Source organism: Ascaphus truei, chromosome 3, assembly GCF_040206685.1.
Source record: "Ascaphus truei isolate aAscTru1 chromosome 3, aAscTru1.hap1, whole genome shotgun sequence".
Lineage (NCBI taxonomy): Eukaryota > Metazoa > Chordata > Amphibia > Anura > Ascaphidae > Ascaphus > Ascaphus truei.
In genome coordinates, this window is record NC_134485.1 from 10230016 (window position 1) to 10249812 (window position 19797).

The 19797-nt window shown below is 50.3% G+C and overlaps 1 protein-coding gene across 3 annotated transcripts in view; it reads right to left on the minus strand.

The window, feature by feature from the left end:
* LOC142491290 (beta-1,4-galactosyltransferase 3-like) overlaps window positions 1–19797 on the minus strand; it is an 80302-nt gene that overhangs the window by 16591 nt on the left and 43914 nt on the right. For all 3 annotated transcript variants that reach the window (XM_075593631.1, XM_075593630.1, XM_075593629.1), the window contains exons 3-4: window positions 9283–9518; window positions 2757–2947 (exon numbers count right to left, since the gene is read on the minus strand). In XM_075593631.1, coding sequence (XP_075449746.1) covers window positions 2757–2947; window positions 9283–9518 — 427 coding nt within the window. The remainder of the gene's footprint in view (window positions 1–2756; window positions 2948–9282; window positions 9519–19797) is intronic.

Below are 19797 nucleotides of genomic sequence, written 5' to 3' on the forward strand. Positions count from 1 at the left end.
CGATGAGATGGTACCTCACACCAGTAAGAAAAAAAGAAGACGTATCTGATAGATGCGGGACACATTGTGGGGAGACAGCGGTACCTTCTTACAGATTTGATGCAGAAAACTTTGATGAATGAATGATGTTGGCAGGAAATGTTTATTATATCAGTAACAGAAATTCACTTACCAATGAATCCTTGGTACAGTATATGTCGCTAGGGAAAAAAGGATCCAGGATCAAGTTGATAAGCTATATGTAAGTAGATAGATGCATTATAGCCGCTTATATGAGAGACATGTATACCCCTCTCAGAGCGCAGTACATGATCACTATATACCAAATTTGATTATGGGGGGAAAAAAAACACCTCTGATCCAATATGTTATGGCAAAATATGATGCTGTAAGGTCTGAATAGATTAAATACACAAGAATAGATTAAATACACAATTCTTTAAAAGTAATAATATGGCTTTACTGATATGAAATATTAGTGGGGAAAACAATTCCTGGCGTGGGCATCAGAAACGACTTTTCCTCTTCTGGAGTTACTCATTTTTCCTTTTCTATGGCATATTTCCCAATGGTTAATCACATAACCATTTTGTAATTTTTTGCACGTGATAACCTGTGATCTTTTTATTGATATTTTGTGTCAAGGTAAATATTACTTCAAAAAATAAATAGGGGCCAAATGTATCTGATGACCCTCTTTACAAAATCAAGACAATTGGCCTTGTGCCCTCTTTGGCATCACTTTCTGTCCTTTCAACCGTAGCAGCAAAAACACAGCAATAGTTCATTTTTTTTTTTTTTTTTTTTTTAAATGTACCTTTTTTTTTAATAATTAAAAAAATGGGGTCCTTTCGGGAACTGAACCCTACTATTCTTAGCTCCAGGGACCCTCCAGTTCCAAAGAAACGTACCTTTGAATCCTCCCCCCCACTTTCAGACCATACTTAACTACTTATTAAAAGACCGTAGGCACGAAGTGACCTTCGTTAAATATACTAAAATTGCAATAAACTCGAAGCCCTCAGCAATACAACATTCCCTGCTATTTTGAACAAGGTAAAATATGTTTATACGGCAGGCATACGTTTATAGGGGATGTCCATGTTAAAATGGATTAGAAGCAAAAGGTGACACTGTGTGCTCATTTGCATGTCATTACCCAGAATCCCTCTAAGCAGTGGAAGCACAGTGTGCTAAGAGATAATGGGGAAGGGCAGGGCTGCAGACCTGTCTGAGATGTGAATGTGCTCACAACGTGGTATTTTTATTGGCGTTCTACCTTTGCAAACTTAAGACCAAAAGGCTAGCAGAAAAAAGCTCAATAACAATCACAGAATATACAATACATGCTGCTCTTGTTTAGCGCTGGTTAGACGCGATTACAGCCGAATTATTAAAATTATTTCACTTTTCCTGCACCTAATTTCTTGGAAACGAATAATATATTTTGAAAGGATAACTGGACTTGAAATACAGAACATGAAAGTAATTGAAGTACAAACAATATCCAGTAGGGGACACCAATGTACAACAAAATTGCAGAAAAAATATACTATAGTATGTATAAAAATGTGATAGATAACAGAACCAGCGAGTAAAATCAGTGCTCAAAATGCAAACAAAGTATTCAGTAATGCTAGTCTCCATCTCATCATGAGTTTCATGGTTGTCCAAGACCCTTCATCCCTGTAGGAGATGCGTACAGAGGTTTTAAAAACAGGAGACTTGATTTAAGGGAAAATAATGCAGGCTTTTAATCAGCCGAAGTTTTCACAACATAAAAACACAGCTTATGACCAGTGTAACAGGAGCAGGAAAAAACAAACACACAGGCCTAGCTCCTATATGGAGTGCAGACTATCACACCGCTTATACCCTACGGGTCGGAGAGCTAAGACCCTTACCAACAACAACATAGAAAAGTCAGTGGGAGGTCAGTTTACCTTCGGGGCCCGGCTTCCTCCTGGTTGGCTAAGGCCGTGCCTATAGTGCCGTCGATGGCGACATGACGGGTGACATCACCCGTCGCCACCGCCGAAAGTTAAATTTCGCCGGGCGTCGTCGTCGCAGGATTCCGGCAATTTGATTCGTTCAAGGGCCGTCACGTGACGCGACAGCCCTTGAAAAATCAAATTTTGCCGGCTTCCAGTTTTCGCGACGGCGCTCTGTCGCACGCACTATAAGCGCGCGCACGCAGTGGCAGCAATGTATTTGTTTTCGGGCGACGTCACGTCGCCGGCACTATAAGCACGGCCTAAGAGGGGGTGGGCGGGGGAGTGTCCCACTGCAGGTGTGCTCTCTACAGCGGTGCAGGGTGTCTCCCTGGATCAGAGAATCTACTGCAGTGAGAGTTGTAGGCTTATTAAAGGTCTCTAATGGGCCAGCTGACGAGGCTAATTAAGCCAGTCTGCTCTGGAATTAACCTCCTCAGTGCTGTCTCAGGCTCTGTAAATCAGGTTTCCCCTGCCTCATTATCCGACCGTGGATCCACCCTGTTACAGCCACCTACTGTCAACTAGCAGAGATTGGAGTTAGAAAAGGAGTGGGTCAAAACTTCCTGACTTGGAATAAATGTGCTAATATGGCATCCTGGAAACTATATATTTTACTAATATACAAGAACACACACACACACACACACACACACACACACACACACACACACACACACACACACACACACACACACACACACACACACACACACACACACACACACACACACACACACACACACACACACACACTAACATTACCTATACTGGAACTTGTCCATAGCACTAGCTAAGTGCTTCGGGTAATCTTCGTCACAAATGTAGAGGTTGTAATCATTCTCCGGTACAAGGTCCACATCGTGCAGGATCAGACAGTCCCACTCATCGAGGCGCAGCGCTTCTCGCACGCCAATGTTAAGCAGCTTAGCTCGATTAAATGTAGCATTTCCAGCCTAAAAAGACAAAGTCCTTAATAACTACATCGGAAGAAGGCTAGATCAAACATTCATTCCATGTGGGTGACACTACATATATGTAGATTTAATATGTTTTACAACACATTTAACCAGAAACTATTTCATGCTTCATTCAAACAATGGAAAAAAAGAACAGACATTATTATTTTATATGATACACCGAGTCATCACTTATGAAGGTTAATATTATTCACTGAGATATATATAATTAGTAGCGCAGATTTTTTCACTTTTTACTTTTGTCACTTCATTCAAACAATACTCTATATCCCTGCTTCAGCACAGGTGGCTCAATCCTTGACTGGCCAACTCCAGACCTTAAGGGCCACCAACAGGTCAGGTTTTCAGGATATCCCTGCTTCAGCACAGGTCTTCAACCGAGTCACCTGTGCTGAAGCAGGGATATCCTGAAAACCTGACCTGTTCGTGGCTCTTGAGGACTGACGTTTGCCACTTCTGATCTATAACCTCCCTAGTTGTAAAAATAAATCAAACCCAAAAGTTGTAAAGTTTTTAGGTACCATGATTGTGAACGTTGCGGCCCTCTCCCGGGACACAGACACATGTATGCGCTGGTGCTGCCCGGGATTCAATGTAACACCACCAGTCTGTTCAATATTTAACCCTAAACCGTACACTGCTAACAGGATCATACACTTCAATCCACACGTAGGCTACGCTTATAGTGACAGTGGCGCGACGGTCGCTGGAAAATCAAATAGAGATGACTTCCAGCGATTGCGACCAAACCGTCACGCTTACAATAAGCGCACATGACGGCAGCAATGCATTTGTTTTGCCGCGACATCGCGTCGCTGTTGCTGGCACTATAAGCGCAGCCTTCGGCTTCATTGGTCCAGAGATGCCTTTCGTTGATACGGAAATAATCGGAGCAAAGATTGAACTGTCTGGTGACTCAAAATAACAACTACTCCCCCATGAAAAAGCGCTCCTGTGGCGCAAAACGATCGTCGGGGTATTGCCGACGTCACGACAATGACGTCAGGGGAAGGGAACAGATGCTGATCGACACAGACGGCTGAAACGGGTTGTATATCGATAACACCGAACTTTTCCTCCTTCGGGGTAAAAATGCTTACCACATTGACATGTTAACCGCATAACCCTGCTGCGCTTATTTCCATTACACCATATACGCCGAAATGGATTTTATGTGCAGCAAAGTGAGCGTTAGCCCAACTAGCATCACGGATACATTAGTTGCAACTATATGCTGTGTGTTTCAGTGTATGTTTACAAGCCATTACAAATAGTGGTACTGTTGCAAATTGGGGTTACATTGTATGCAATCATGCTCTGTGGATCTTACGAAATGATCCACTAACCACTGGGTACTGTTGCAAGGAGATTACGAGAAGTAACATTTTTGGATACTGCAGTAATTATAAGTGACATCACATGCTAAATACAGCAGCCTTTAGGATTTACTTACTAATGAATAAGTGTTGATGTTCTGATGAATTTAACTACATTCTAATGTGCTGTTCTTTGTCTGAACCACAAGTCCTCTATGCGGCTGCTGATAAAGGATTGTGTCTATCAAATTCATATACTAAGATGTGGTTACTTGTTATATGTAACTATATGTATTTAATATGAAATAGTTCTCCAGCATTCCACTCCACCTTTGGGGATTTTTATACTTTTCCCTGTATATATTTGTGCACTTAGATGAGTTATATCAATAACATTTTATTATTTTGAACTGTAATCTGTTATCTCCCTTCTCAGCATATTATTAACCATGGATATTCATACAAATGGTAGATATGTAGTCTACTGATAAATATCCATTTATGGTTTGAGTGCAACAATAGGGGTTTCTTTTGTGATCATCTCTGTATCTGTTTAGGATCTATTCCCCACGCACCCCATGATTACATTACTGTATTTACATACTTCTGAATAATAAGGTTGAGCGGCTGATCATATTTTCTCTCTTTTGACTCAAAATTATCCATCAGAAAAAGAACCATGCCACCTTAAAATCCACCGGAGCTGGATAATGACCAGAAGTGTGTCTTTTATAGCAAACAAAATAAACCCTTCCGTCTCAAAGCCAGTATGTCTGCTACAAACACATAGTATGGAACAAGCATCTTAATGTGTTTTTGAAGCATCCTTTGATTTTTATAGTAGGTTTTTGCACACATCCCAGCAGTGCAAGATATTTGCAACACTTTCCTGTTTGTGATCATATGTTGCCAATGTTCCCAGCAGTTTGAGCTACAAACTGTAACAATAGTAATATCAGGATACATTGTAGCTGCTGAGCTACACTGACCGAAAGATTGATGGAAACTGAAAGGCGGCCATTATGTTAGGCACACAATCAGGATGTTGACAGATTTATAACAGGAGCACCAAACGATTGCCAGCTTAGATTAGAATATACATTCTTTACATATACAAATAAGACACACAAAAAAACGGAGGGAATGTAGAATTGTGGCTTTAAGCAGCTGATTTCCTGTTGTCCTCATTGCACATATGATAAAAGCTGTTAGCAGAATAAAACATTCCCAAAAATACAGCCAAGCGATATAGAGATTAATAGAAAATGAACACAGACTGAGTAACTAAGAAGAAGCTATACTTTCAAAAGGGAAAACTACAAAAGATACGTTTACAGGCAATAATATTAAAAACATTTAATTTGCCCGATTATGAAATACACCAAAATATTTCATAGGGTCTGATGTTTTACATAGGATAGAAGAATAGGCAGACCAGGAGATTCTTATATACTGTCAATTTGTAGGTTTCTGTTTCAAGACTAGATTCAAATTCCAAACTGAATGGTTCAGATACCGGCAGCATAAACATCCTGCGTGTTGCTAGGAGGTAAGTTAGTCTGAAAAGTCAATGTTCTCTGGTCTCAACCCATGGTTTAATATCAGCCACGTAAGCTATGTTAATCACCCCATCAACATTATATGCATCGACGGGAGGAGAAGTCGGGTGAGGTTATGTAGGAGAAGGACTGGCGGACGTTTTGCATAAATACTGTACCCCAAAGACCGCTATTATTATAGAGATAGTGGAAAATAGCTAAGATTTGATATAATTGGTACACGTGACCCCAGCATGATTGAATAGAAGCATGTGTCGGATTGGTTGTGACCAGAGAGGCACATTGGTCAACATCTGGTGGTTTTGCTCAATTATCCAAATATGTAATGGCTGAAAGGTCTCCAATCCAAGTGACAATAGATCTAGCACAGGGGTCTGCAACCTCAAGGAAGAACAGCCATTTTATAATAATAATACTAATAATAGCATGTTCCTGTATAGCGCTGCTAGGTTTACGTAGCTCTTTACAGAGACATTTTGCAGGCGCAACCCCTGCCCCGTGGAGCGTACAATGGAAGTAGTGATGAATATCCGCCGTATTAGCTTGTCTTCTGCCTCCGGTATGCGGTTGGTAGTGGGGGCTTGGTTGCGCGTTGGTCCGCCTCCTAATCAACCTACCTGCTGTAAGTGCGTCTCTTACCTGTTATCTGAGGATCTTTATCAAGACATACCACTCTATGTTCTTTCCCCCCCCACCTTCCCCCATATTTTTCTTCCCTTATCTCTGCTCATAGGTCATCTTCACCATCCATTCCTTCTCGGCTTCCGTGGGGTCGAGGACTTAACTGGCAGCATTGAAATAGGGATTATTCACCCTGGTAGCATCTCCTCCAGGTTGTTTATTTTTGTCACTGATTATTATTTTATTGTATAACTAATAGTGGTGTTTTTCATTGGTATTGATAACACACACACACACACACACACACACACACACACACACACACACACACACACACACACACACACACACACACACACACACACACACACACACACACACACACACACACACACACACACACCTCACACATCACACATCACACATCTCTCCCTCACTGTCCTGTCGGTGACTGCGGGGGAGGGTGGGGCAGCTCTCTGCAGGTTCCCAACCCCCAGCTGCTGTCTCTCTCCCTCACTATCCTGCCTGTGGCGGAGGGGGAAAGGTTGGCCGGGCCTCTTGTTGCCGCCGGGCCTCACGTCTTCCCGGCTGCTTGCTTGACTCTTCTGAACTGTCCCACGCCGGGCTCTATGACGTCGGCTCGCGCTGGAAGTTGCGACACGCACTTCCGACGTGCAACAAGAGACCCGACCAGTGCCGGCCGTGCCCCCCAGCAGCCACCGCCAGGATAGTGAGGGGAAGAGGCAGCAGCTGGGGGTCGGCAACCTGCAGAGAGGCGCAAGTAGGAGTGGAAAGAGCTGCGGGCTGAGCATTACCAAAGGCTTTATTAGCAGCGCAAACAAAGGAGTAACCATGCTGAAAAGATGGACAATCCAGCACGTTCCACCAGGGATACGCTAGTTACCCACATACTTACACAGCTGCTACATGCTGCATCCCACAAGCCAGGTGGAGAAAACACATGTATTCCTGATTAGTGCAATAGGATGTGGGGGATTCCAAAAATTAATCTCAGAAGTGAAGTTAGGGGTGTGGCTCCTTAACATCTATTTACCCGTTTCCCATAGCCGCTCTCCCATCCAAGCCAATACGCACCATACAGGTTTGCTTTGGCAGCTCTAGCCAAGTCTCTAGCTCCCAGGAATCTATCAATATAGGTCTGAACAGTACTTTTGTTAAGTATAATCCCCAATTGTAGTTACTTTTAGCATTTTCCTTACTGCCGCCACGTGTCCTGTTCCAGAACTGTACACAGTGTCCCAGGTTAGGTCTCATTAATGATTTATAAAATCATTCTAATAATACTTACTCCCTACAGTGTAACCTCCTACCCGCCATCCCTGCTCCGGTACATTGCTTTCTTGTCTTCAGTGGTTGTCACTATTATAACTGTGAGCATGTATTCTGCGCGCGTGCAAAGTTCTTGCTTTTTGCATTCACCACCACTGTAAATTCAGCCTCAGATATCCCCTTCTTTTCTGTATTATTTACGTCAGCGGCTCCCAACCTTTTTTTATTTACACTGTGCCCCCCCCCGCAGAAAATATTTGTTCCGCGAACCCCTAATTAATAAATCTAATCAGTGTCTCATCAGACTAATCGGCAACAAACCTGTGCGACTGAACCCAGGCAGTATAGTGTGCTGAGCTCGTGGGGGGAACACGTGCTTAATAAAGCCCCAAACTGCCCCTCACTGTGCACAGGCAGCATGGAGGGTATAGCTCCAATCACTACGGGAGCTTCCAAAGTCACGCCCCACAATGCCTTGCTGCTGTGGATGCAAAGCATTGGAAAGACGTGCTGTAATCGACTGCTTTACCACCCACGCTAAGGTGCAGTTTGGGGCCTTCCTAAGTGCGCAGTCCTCACTATACTGCTTTGCATTCACCATTAGGCCTTGTACATAGTATGCGTGCGTGACGTCACGTGTGCCTGCTGCACAGGCGCTGCGTGGCCTGTATAGTCTGGAGGAGGAGAAGCAACCAAGAGAACCTCCAATTCAATGTTTGGGGGCGTGCCCGTGATGTTAGGTGAGCGATTCGCTCTCATTGGCTGAACCGTGCCCGTGACCCGGCCGTCGCAAGACAAAATAAAAAATAAATGGTCTCGCCAAGCATCGGCCGCCTCGTCACTCCCGTGCACGCGCACTCTATGGCCATGCGCATTGCCTTCCTGCCTTTTGTTTTCTGTGCACGTGTCGTCGCTCTCGCCGTCTCTCTTAATAGGGACGCGGGCTTACATGTGTTTTTGGTGAACCCCTTTGAGACACCTCACGAACCTCGTGTTGGAAATCCCCGGTGTCGGCTCCTTGTGACCTTGGGCAAATCACTTTATCTCCCTGTGCCTCAGGCAACAAAAACATAGATTGTAAGCTCTACGGGGCAGGGACTGTGTGTGCAACAGTCCTATGTGCTGCGTATCTTTATTAAACAGAACAACCAAATTGTAGGGGTTTTTTTGGAGGGGGGGGGGGGGGCATGAGGATTTTTTATATGTAGAACACAGAGTTTAAAGATTACCCCTGCAGCAAAGGGGTTAAAGGGACCCTGTAATTTAACCTGGAGCAAGACGGCTCCGCTCCAGTAATCTCTGTAATACACATTGTAAAACATGGTGCAGGGCGACAAGAGGATTTCTTCATAGTCTATTAAACAAGGGTAAAAATAACCATCACATTTCTACTGTTTGGCACGCGAGAAGATCCCGTCGGTATACTTTAATATACACGCGTACACGCGTACACGCGTACACACACACACACACACACACACACACACACACACACACACACACACAAATCTGAATTTCCATTTACCTGATGAACGACAAAGATGGCATAATGCAGCTGCTGGCGCTGCAGGAAGGGGTGGAGGTAATACAGGAGGAACTGCAGGTGTGTCTCCCGGCTCCGGTGCGGTATAATCACCGCTGTCCTGTAACGCCCAAAGCAGTGTTTAGGACTGAAGTAGCCGCCGGATTTCACATAGGGGTTTTTCATTAGTACTTTCTTCAGACTCGGGAGTTTGTTGAAGGTAACGGTTATAGGACCAACTGAAAGGAAAGGAAACGTTGGTGAACTTCGATAAACATCACTTATTAGGAACAGTATTTTGCACACATCCATATGGCAAAAACAGCAGGAGCTATAGGGAAGCACACTAATGCCGACCTATTGCACCCACCCCTGGCATCACTCTGGCCCCAACTGTAACTAATAATAATAATAACACATGCACACTGTAAAGAGTTCAATACAGAACCAAAGTATGATATACTGATGCAGCGGCCGTTATTTGAACACATCTCGGCGCCGATTTTGAGTTCTCTGCTGTTCCCCACGCAGCATGAGCGCGGCCAATCGCCCCAGGCCCCCGCGCGCTTATCGCGGATGTTTTGTTTGAATTTCATGGATTCTGTTTCTTCATTTGCAATAAAATGGAAGAATTGTAATGTGTACAGTACTGTGCTACTGTGTCACTGTGTCACTGTGTCACTGTGCTACTGTGCCACTGTGTCACTGTGCCACTGTGCCACTGTGTCACTGTGTCAATTTCATGTTTTTAAAAACCAGAACACTAAAATGAGTTTTTCTGCACTCGCCGCGCTCGCATCTTAGTGCGGGAAGGTTGGAATTCATCCCACGGTTTCAAATCGGGATTCCAATGTAAATGACGCGTGAAGTGTTCGAATATCGTCCGCTGCATCAGTAATACTAAAAAGCAATCACAATGATTCTAAGACTTGGGCACGGCCATTCGGAAGAGAGATCCCAAAGGAAGCACTCTGGTATACAGAAATCAATTTATTACATACAATCACTAATAAATATTAAAAATTAATTCCTCAACCCACAATCAAGTGCGTAACCCGAATAAAATCCGTAATTTAACACAACAATATGACTGAAGAATAATACGGGTAGCAATGGCAAATTGCAGAAAAATGGGAGCAGAGGAATCAAAATAATTCCCATTAACACCTCGCCCGGCGGGTCCCAGACCGGATGGAACGGAACCGCAGAACAAAATAATCCCCTGTAACACCTCGCCCGGTGGGTCCCAGACAGGATGGAACGGAACCGCAGAACAAAATAATCCCCTGTAACACCTCGCCCGGCGGGTCCCACACAGGATGGAACGGAACCGCAGAACAAAATAATCCCCTGTAACACCTCGCCCGGTGGGTCCCAGACAGGATGGAACGGAACCGCAGCACAAAATAATTCCCTGTAACACCTCGCCCGGCGGGTCCCACACAGGATGGAACGGAACCGCAGAACAAAATAATCCCCTGTAACACCTCGCCCGGCGGGTCGCAGACAGGATGGAACGGAACCGCAGCACAAAATAATCCCCTGTAACACCTCGCCCGGCGGGTCCCAGACAGGATGGAACGGAACCGCAGCACAAAATAATTCCCTGTAACACCTCGCCCGGCGGGTCCCACACAGGATGGAACGGAACCGCAGAACAAAATAATCCCCTGTAACACCTCGCCCGGCGGGTCGCAGACAGGATGGAACGGAACCGCAGCACAAAATAATCCCCTCTAACACCTCGCCCGGCGGGTCCCAGACAGGATGGAACGGAACCGCAGAACAAAATAATTCCCTGTAACACCTCGCCCGGCGGGTCCCAGACAGGATGGAACGGAACCGCAGAACAAAATAATTCCCTGTAACACCTCGCCCGGCGGGTCCCACACAGGATGGAACGGAACCGCAGAACAAAATAATCCCCTGTAACACCTCGCCCGGCGGGTCCCAGACAGGATGGAACGGAACCGCAGAACAAAATAATTCCCTGTAACACCTCGCCCGGCGGGTCCCACACAGGATGGAACGGAACCGCAGCACAAAATAATCCCCTGTAACACCTCGCCCGGCGGGTCCCAGACAGGACGGAACGGAACCGCAGCACAAAATAATTCCCTGTAACACCTCGCCCGGCGGGTCCCAGACAGGACGTAACGGAACCGCAGAACAAAATAATTCCCTGTAACACCTCGCCCGGCGGGTCCCAGACAGGATGGAACGGAACCGCAGCACAAAATAATTCCCTGTAACACCTCGCCCGGCGGGTCCCACACAGGATGGAACGGAACCGCAGCACAAAATAATTCCCTGTAACACCTCGTCCGGCGGGTCCCACACAGGATGGAACGGAACCGCAGCACAAAATAATCCCCTGTAACACCTCGCCCGGCGGGTCCCACACAGGACGGAACGGAACCGCAGCACAAAATAATTCCCTGTAACACCTCGCCCGGCGGGTCCCACACAGGATGGAACGGAACCGCAGCACAAAATAATTCCCTGTAACACCTCGCCCGGCGGGTCCCAGACCGGATGGAACGGAACCGCAGCGCAAAATAATCCCCTGTAACACCTCGCCCGGCGGGTCCCACACAGGATGGAACGGAACCGCAGCACAAAATAATCCCCTGTAACACCTCGCCCGGCGGGTCCCAGACAGGATGGAACGGAACCACAGAACAAAATAATTCCCCTGTAACACCTCGCCCGGCGGGTCCCAGACAGGATGGAACGGAACCGCAGAACAAAATAATCCCCTGTAACACCTCGCCCGGCGGGTCCCACACAGGATGGAACGGAACCGCAGCACAAAATAATTCCCTGTAACACCTCGCCCGGCGGGTCCCACACAGGATGGAACGGAACCGCAGAACAAAATAATTCCCTGTAACACCTCGCCCGGCGGGTCCCACACAGGATGGAACGGAACCGCAGAACAAAATAATTCCCTGTAACACCTCGCCCGGCGGGTACCACACAGGATGGAACGGAACCGCAGAACAAAATAATTCCCCTGTAACACCTCGCCCGGCGGGTCCCACACAGGATGGAACGGAACCGCAGAACAAAATAATCCCCTGTAACACCTCGCCCGGCGGGTCCCACACAGGATGGAACGGAACCGCAGAACAAAATAATTCCCTGTAACACCTCGCCCGGCGGGTCCCACACAGGATGGAACGGAACCGCAGAACAAAATAATTCCCTTTAACACCTCGCCCGGAGGGTCCCACACAGGATGGAACGGAACCGCAGCACAAAATAATCCCCTGTAACACCTCGCCCGGCGGGTCCCAGACAGGATGGAACGGAACCGCAGCACAAAACAATTCCCTGTAACACCTCGCCCGGCGGGTCCCACACAGGATGGAACGGAACCGCAGAACAAAATAATCCCCTGTAACACCTCGCCCGGCGTGTCCCAGACAGGATGGAACGGAACCGCAGAACAAAATAATTCCCCTGTAACACCTCGCCCGGCGGGTCCCAGACAGGATGGAACGGAACCGCAGAACAAAATAATTCCCGGTAACACCTCGCCCGGCGGGTCCCAGACAGGATGGAACGGAACCGCAGCACAAAATAATTCCCTGTAACACCTCGCCCGGCGGGTCCCAGACAGGATGGAACGGAACCGCAGAACAAAATAATTCCCTGTAACACCTCGCCCGGCGGGTCCCAGACAGGATGGAACCGAACCGCAGAACAAAATAATTCCCTGTAACACCTCGCCCGGCGGGTCCCACACAGGATGGAACGGAACCGCAGCACAAAATAATTCCCTGTAACACCTCGCCCGGCGGGTCCCAGACAGGACGGAACGGAACCGCAGCACAAAATAATCCCCTGTAACACCTCGCCCGGCGGGTCCCACACAGGATGGAACGGAACCGCAGCACAAAATAATTCCCTGTAACACCTCGCCCGGCGGGTCCCACACAGGATGGAACGGAACCGCAGCACAAAATAATTCCCTGTAACACCTCGCCCGGCGGGTCGCAGGCAGGATGGAACGGAACCGCAGCACAAAAGATTTCCCTGTAACACCTCGCCCGGCGGGTCCCACACAGGATGGAACGGAACCGCAGAACAAAATAATCCCCTGTAACACCTCGCCCGGCGGGTCCCACACAGGATGGAACGGAACCGCAGAACAAAATAATCCACTGTAACACCTCGCCCGGCGGGTCCCACACAGGATGGAACGGAACCGCAGCACAAAATAATTCCCTGTAACACCTCGCCCGGCGGGTCCCAGACAGGATGGAACGGAACCGCAGCACAAAATAATTCCCTGTAACACCTCGTCCGGCGGGTCCCAGACAGGACAGAACGGAACCGCAGCACAAAACAATTCCCTGTAACACCTTGCCCGACGGGTCCCACACAGGATGGAACGGAACCGAAGCACAAAATAATCCCCTGTAACACCTCGCCCGGCGGGTCCCAGACAGGATGGAACGGAACCGCAGAACAAAATAATCCCCTGTAACACCTCGCCCGGCGAGTCCCACACAGGATGGAACGGAACCGCAGCACAAAACAATTCCCTGTAACACCTCGCCCGGCGGGTCCCACACAGGATGGAACGGAACCGCAGCACAAAATAATTCCCTGTAACACCTCGCCCGGCGGGTCCCAGACAGGATGGAACAGAACCGCAGCACAAAATAATCCCCTGTAACACGTCGCCCGGCGGGTCCCACACAGGATGGAACGGAACCGCAGCACAAAATAATTCCCTGTAACACGTCGCCCGGCGGGTCCCACACAGGATGGAACGGAACCGCAGCACAAAATAATTCCCTGTAACACCTCGCCCGGCGGGTCCCACGCAGGATGGAACGGAACCGCAGCACAAAATAATCCCCTGTAACACCTCGCCCGGCGGGTCCCACACAGGATGGAACGGAACCGTAGAACAAAATAATTCCCTGTAACACCTCGCCCGGCGGGTCGCAGACAGGATGGAACCGAACCGCAGCACAAAATAATTCCCTGTAACACCTCGCCCGGCGGGTCCCACACAGGATGGAACGGAACCGCAGCACAAAATAATTCCCTGTAACACCTCGCCCGGTGGGTCCCAGACAGGATGGAACGGAACCGCAGCACAAAATAATTCCCTGTAACACCTCGCCCGGCGGGTCCCAGACAGGATGGAACGGAACCGCAGCACAAAACAATTCCCTGTAACACCTCGCCCGGCGGGTCCCAGACCGGATGGAATGGAACCACAGCACAAAACAATTCCCTGTAACACCTCGCCCGGCGGGTCCCACACAGGATGGAACGGAACCGCAGCACAAAATAATCCCCTGTAACACCTCGCCCGGCGGGTCCCACACAGGATGGAACGGAACCGCAGAACAAAATAATTCCCTTTAACACCTCGCCCGGCGGGTCCCACACAGGATGGAACGGAACCGCAACACAAAATAATCCCCTGTAACACCTCGCCCGGCGGGTCCCAGACAGGATGGAACGGAACCGCAGCACAAAACAATTCCCTGTAACACCTCGCCCGGCGGGTCCCACACAGGATGGAACGGAACCGCAGAACAAAATAATCCCCTGTAACACCTCGCCCGGCGTGTCCTAGACAGGATGGAACGGAACCGCAGCACAAAATAATTCCCTGTAACACCTCGCCCGGCGGGTCCCAGACAGGACGGAACGGAACCGCAGAACAAAATAATTCCCTGTAACACCTCGCCCGGCGGGTCCCAGACAGGATGGAACCGAACCGCAGAACAAAATAATTCCCTGTAACACCTCGCCCGGCGGGTCCCACACAGGATGGAACGGAACCGCAGCACAAAATAATTCCCTGTAACACCTCGCCCAGCGGGTCCCACAGAGGATGGAACGGAACCGCAGCACAAAATAATTCCCTGTAACACCTCGCCCGGCGGGTCGCAGACAGGATGGAACGGAACTGCAGCACAAAAGATTTCCCTGTAACACCTCGCCCGGCGGGTCCCACACGGGATGGAACGGAACCGCAGAACAAAATAATCCCCTGTAACACCTCGCCCGGCGGGTCCCACACAGGATGGAACGGAACCGCAGAACAAAATAATCCCCTGTAACACCTCGCCCGGCGGGTCCCACACAGGATGGAACGGAACCGCAGCACAAAATAATTCCCTGTAACACCTCGCCCGGCGGGTCCCAGACAGGATGGAACGGAACCGCAGCACAAAATAATTCCCTGTAACACCTCGCCCGGCGGGTCCCAGACAGGACGGAACGGAACCGCAGCACAAAACAATTCCCTGTAACACCTCGCCCGACGGGTCCCACACAGGATGGAACGGAACCGAAGCACAAAATAATCCCCTGTAACACCTCGCCCGGCGGGTCCCACACAGGATGGAACGGAACCGCAGAACAAAATAATCCCCTGTAACACCTCGCCCGGCGAGTCCCACACAGGATGGAACGGAACCGCAGCATAAAACAATTCCCTGTAACACCTCGCCCGGCGGGTCCCAGACAGGATGGAACAGAACCGCAGCACAAAATAATCCCCTGTAACACGTCGCCCGGCGGGTCCCACACAGGATGGAACGGAACCGCAGCACAAAATAATTCCCTGTAACACCTCGCCCGGCGGGTCCCACGCAGGATGGAACGGAACCGCAGCACAAAATAATCCCCTGTAACACCTCGCCCGGCGGGTCCCACGCAGGATGGAACGGAACCGCAGCACAAAATAATTCCCTGTAACACCTCGCTCGGCGGGTCCCACGCAGGATGGAACGGAACCGCAGCACAAAATAATCCCCTGTAACACCTCGCCCGGCGGGTCCCACACAGGATGGAACGGAACCATAGAACAAAATAATCCCCTGTAACACCTCGCCCGGCGGGTCCCACACAGGATGGAACGGAACCGTAGAACAAAATAATTCCCTGTAACACCTCGCCCGGCGGGTCGCAGACAGGATGGAACGGAACCGCAGCACAAAATAATTCCCTGTAACACCTCGCCCGGCGGGTCCCACACAGGATGGAACGGAACCGCAGCACAAAATAATTCCCTGTAACACCTCGCCCGGCGGGTCCCAGACAGGATGGAACGGAACCGCAGCACAAAATAATTCCCTGTAACACCTCGCCCGGCGGGTCCCAGACAAGATGGAACGGAACCGCAGCACAAAACAATTCCCTGTAACACCTCGCCCGGCGGGTCCCAGACCGGATGGAACGAAACCGCAGCACAAAACAATTCCCTGTAACACCTCGCCCGGCGGGTCCCAGACCGGATGGAACGGAACCGCAGCACAAAATAATCCCCTGTAACACCTCGCCCGGCGGGTCCCAGACAGGATGGAACGGAACCGCAGAACAAAATAATCCCCTGTAACACCTCGCCCGGCGGGTCCCACACAGGATGGAACGGAACCGCAGAACAAAATAATTCCCTGTAACACCTCGCCCGGCGGGTCCCACACAGGATGGAACGGAACCGCAGCACAAAACAATCCCCTGTAACACCTCGCCCGGCGGGTCCCACACAGGATGGAACGGAACCGCAGCACAAAATAATTCCCTGTAACACCTCGCCCGGCGGGTCCCAGACAGGATGGAACGGAACCGCAGCACAAAATAATCCCCTGTAACACGTCGCCCGGCGGGTCCCACACAGGATGGAACGGAACCGAAGCACAAAATAATCCCCTGTAACACCTCGCCCGGCGGGTCCCAGACAGGATGGAACGAAACCGCAGCACAAAATAATCCCCTGTAACACGTCGCCCGACGGGTCCCACACAGGATGGAACGGAACAGCAGCACAAAATAATTCCCTGTAACACCTCGCCCGGCGGGTCCCAGACAGGATGGAACGGAACCGCAGCACAAAATAATCCCCTGTAACACCTCGCCCGGCGGGTCCCACACAGGATGGAACGGAACCGCAGCACAAAATAATCCCCTGTAACACCTCGCCCGGCGGGTCCCACACAGGATGGAACGGAACCGCAGCACAAAATAATTCCCTGTAACACCTCGCCCGGCGGGTCCCACACAGGATGGAACGGAACCGCAGCACAAAATAATCCCCTGTAACACCTCGCCCGGCGGGTCCCACACAGGATGGAACGGAACCGCAGCACAAAATAATTCCCTGTAACACCTCGCCCGGCGGGTCCCACACAGGATGGAACGGAACTGCAGCACAAAATAATTCCCTGTAACACCTCGCCCGGCGGGTCCCAGACAGGATGGAACGGTACCGCAGCACAAAATAATTCCCTGTAACACCTTGCCCGGCGGGTCAGACAGGATGGAACGGAACCGCAGAACAAAATAATTCCCTGTAACACCTCACCCAGCGGGTCCCACACAGGATGGAACGGAACCGCAGCACAAAATAATCCCCTGTAACACCTCGCCCGGCGGGTCCCACACAGGATGGAACGGAACCGCAGCACAAAATAATTCCCTGTAACACCTCGCCCGGCGGGTCCCACGCAGGATGGAACGGAACCGCAGCACAAAATAATCCCCTGTAACACCTCGCCCGGCGGGTCCCACACAGGATGGAACGGAACCGTAGAACAAAATAATTCCCTGTAACACCTCGCCCGGCGGGTCGCAGACAGGATGGAACCGAACCGCAGCACAAAATAATTCCCTGTAACACCTCGCCCGGCGGGTCCCACACAGGATGGAACGGAACCGCAGCACAAAATAATTCCCTGTAACACCTCGCCCGGTGGGTCCCAGACAGGATGGAACGGAACCGCAGCACAAAATAATTCCCTGTAACACCTCGCCCGGCGGGTCCCAGACAGGATGGAACGGAACCGCAGCACAAAACAATTCCCTGTAACACCTCGCCCGGCGGGTCCCAGACCGGATGGAATGGAACCACAGCACAAAACAATTCCCTGTAACACCTCGCCCGGCGGGTCCCACACAGGATGGAACGGAACCGCAGCACAAAATAATCCCCTGTAACACCTCGCCCGGCGGGTCCCACACAGGATGGAACGGAACCGCAGAACAAAATAATTCCCTTTAACACCTCGCCCGGCGGGTCCCACACAGGATGGAACGGAACCGCAACACAAAATAATCCCCTGTAACACCTCGCCCGGCGGGTCCCAGACAGGATGGAACGGAACCGCAGCACAAAACAATTCCCTGTAACACCTCGCCCGGCGGGTCCCACACAGGATGGAACGGAACCGCAGAACAAAATAATCCCCTGTAACACCTCGCCCGGCGTGTCCTAGACAGGATGGAACGGAACCGCAGCACAAAATAATTCCCTGTAACACCTCGCCCGGCGGGTCCCAGACAGGACGGAACGGAACCGCAGAACAAAATAATTCCCTGTAACACCTCGCCCGGCGGGTCCCAGACAGGATGGAACCGAACCGCAGAACAAAATAATTCCCTGTAACACCTCGCCCGGCGGGTCCCACACAGGATGGAACGGAACCGCAGCACAAAATAATTCCCTGTAACACCTCGCCCAGCGGGTCCCACAGAGGATGGAACGGAACCGCAGCACAAAATAATTCCCTGTAACACCTCGCCCGGCGGGTCGCAGACAGGATGGAACGGAACTGCAGCACAAAAGATTTCCCTGTAACACCTCGCCCGGCGGGTCCCACACGGGATGGAACGGAACCGCAGAACAAAATAATCCCCTGTAACACCTCGCCCGGCGGGTCCCACACAGGATGGAACGGAACCGCAGAACAAAATAATCCCCTGTAACACCTCGCCCGGCGGGTCCCACACAGGATGGAACGGAACCGCAGCACAAAATAATTCCCTGTAACACCTCGCCCGGCGGGTCCCAGACAGGATGGAACGGAACCGCAGCACAAAATAATTCCCTGTAACACCTCGCCCGGCGGGTCCCAGACAGGACGGAACGGAACCGCAGCACAAAACAATTCCCTGTAACACCTCGCCCGACGGGTCCCACACAGGATGGAACGGAACCGAAGCACAAAATAATCCCCTGTAACACCTCGCCCGGCGGGTCCCACACAGGATGGAACGGAACCGCAGAACAAAATAATCCCCTGTAACACCTCGCCCGGCGAGTCCCACACAGGATGGAACGGAACCGCAGCATAAAACAATTCCCTGTAACACCTCGCCCGGCGGGTCCCAGACAGGATGGAACAGAACCGCAGCACAAAATAATCCCCTGTAACACGTCGCCCGGCGGGTCCCACACAGGATGGAACGGAACCGCAGCACAAAATAATTCCCTGTAACACCTCGCCCGGCGGGTCCCACGCAGGATGGAACGGAACCGCAGCACAAAATAATCCCCTGTAACACCTCGCCCGGCGGGTCCCACGCAGGATGGAACGGAACCGCAGCACAAAATAATTCCCTGTAACACCTCGCTCGGCGGGTCCCACGCAGGATGGAACGGAACCGCAGCACAAAATAATCCCCTGTAACACCTCGCCCGGCGGGTCCCACACAGGATGGAACGGAACCATAGAACAAAATAATCCCCTGTAACACCTCGCC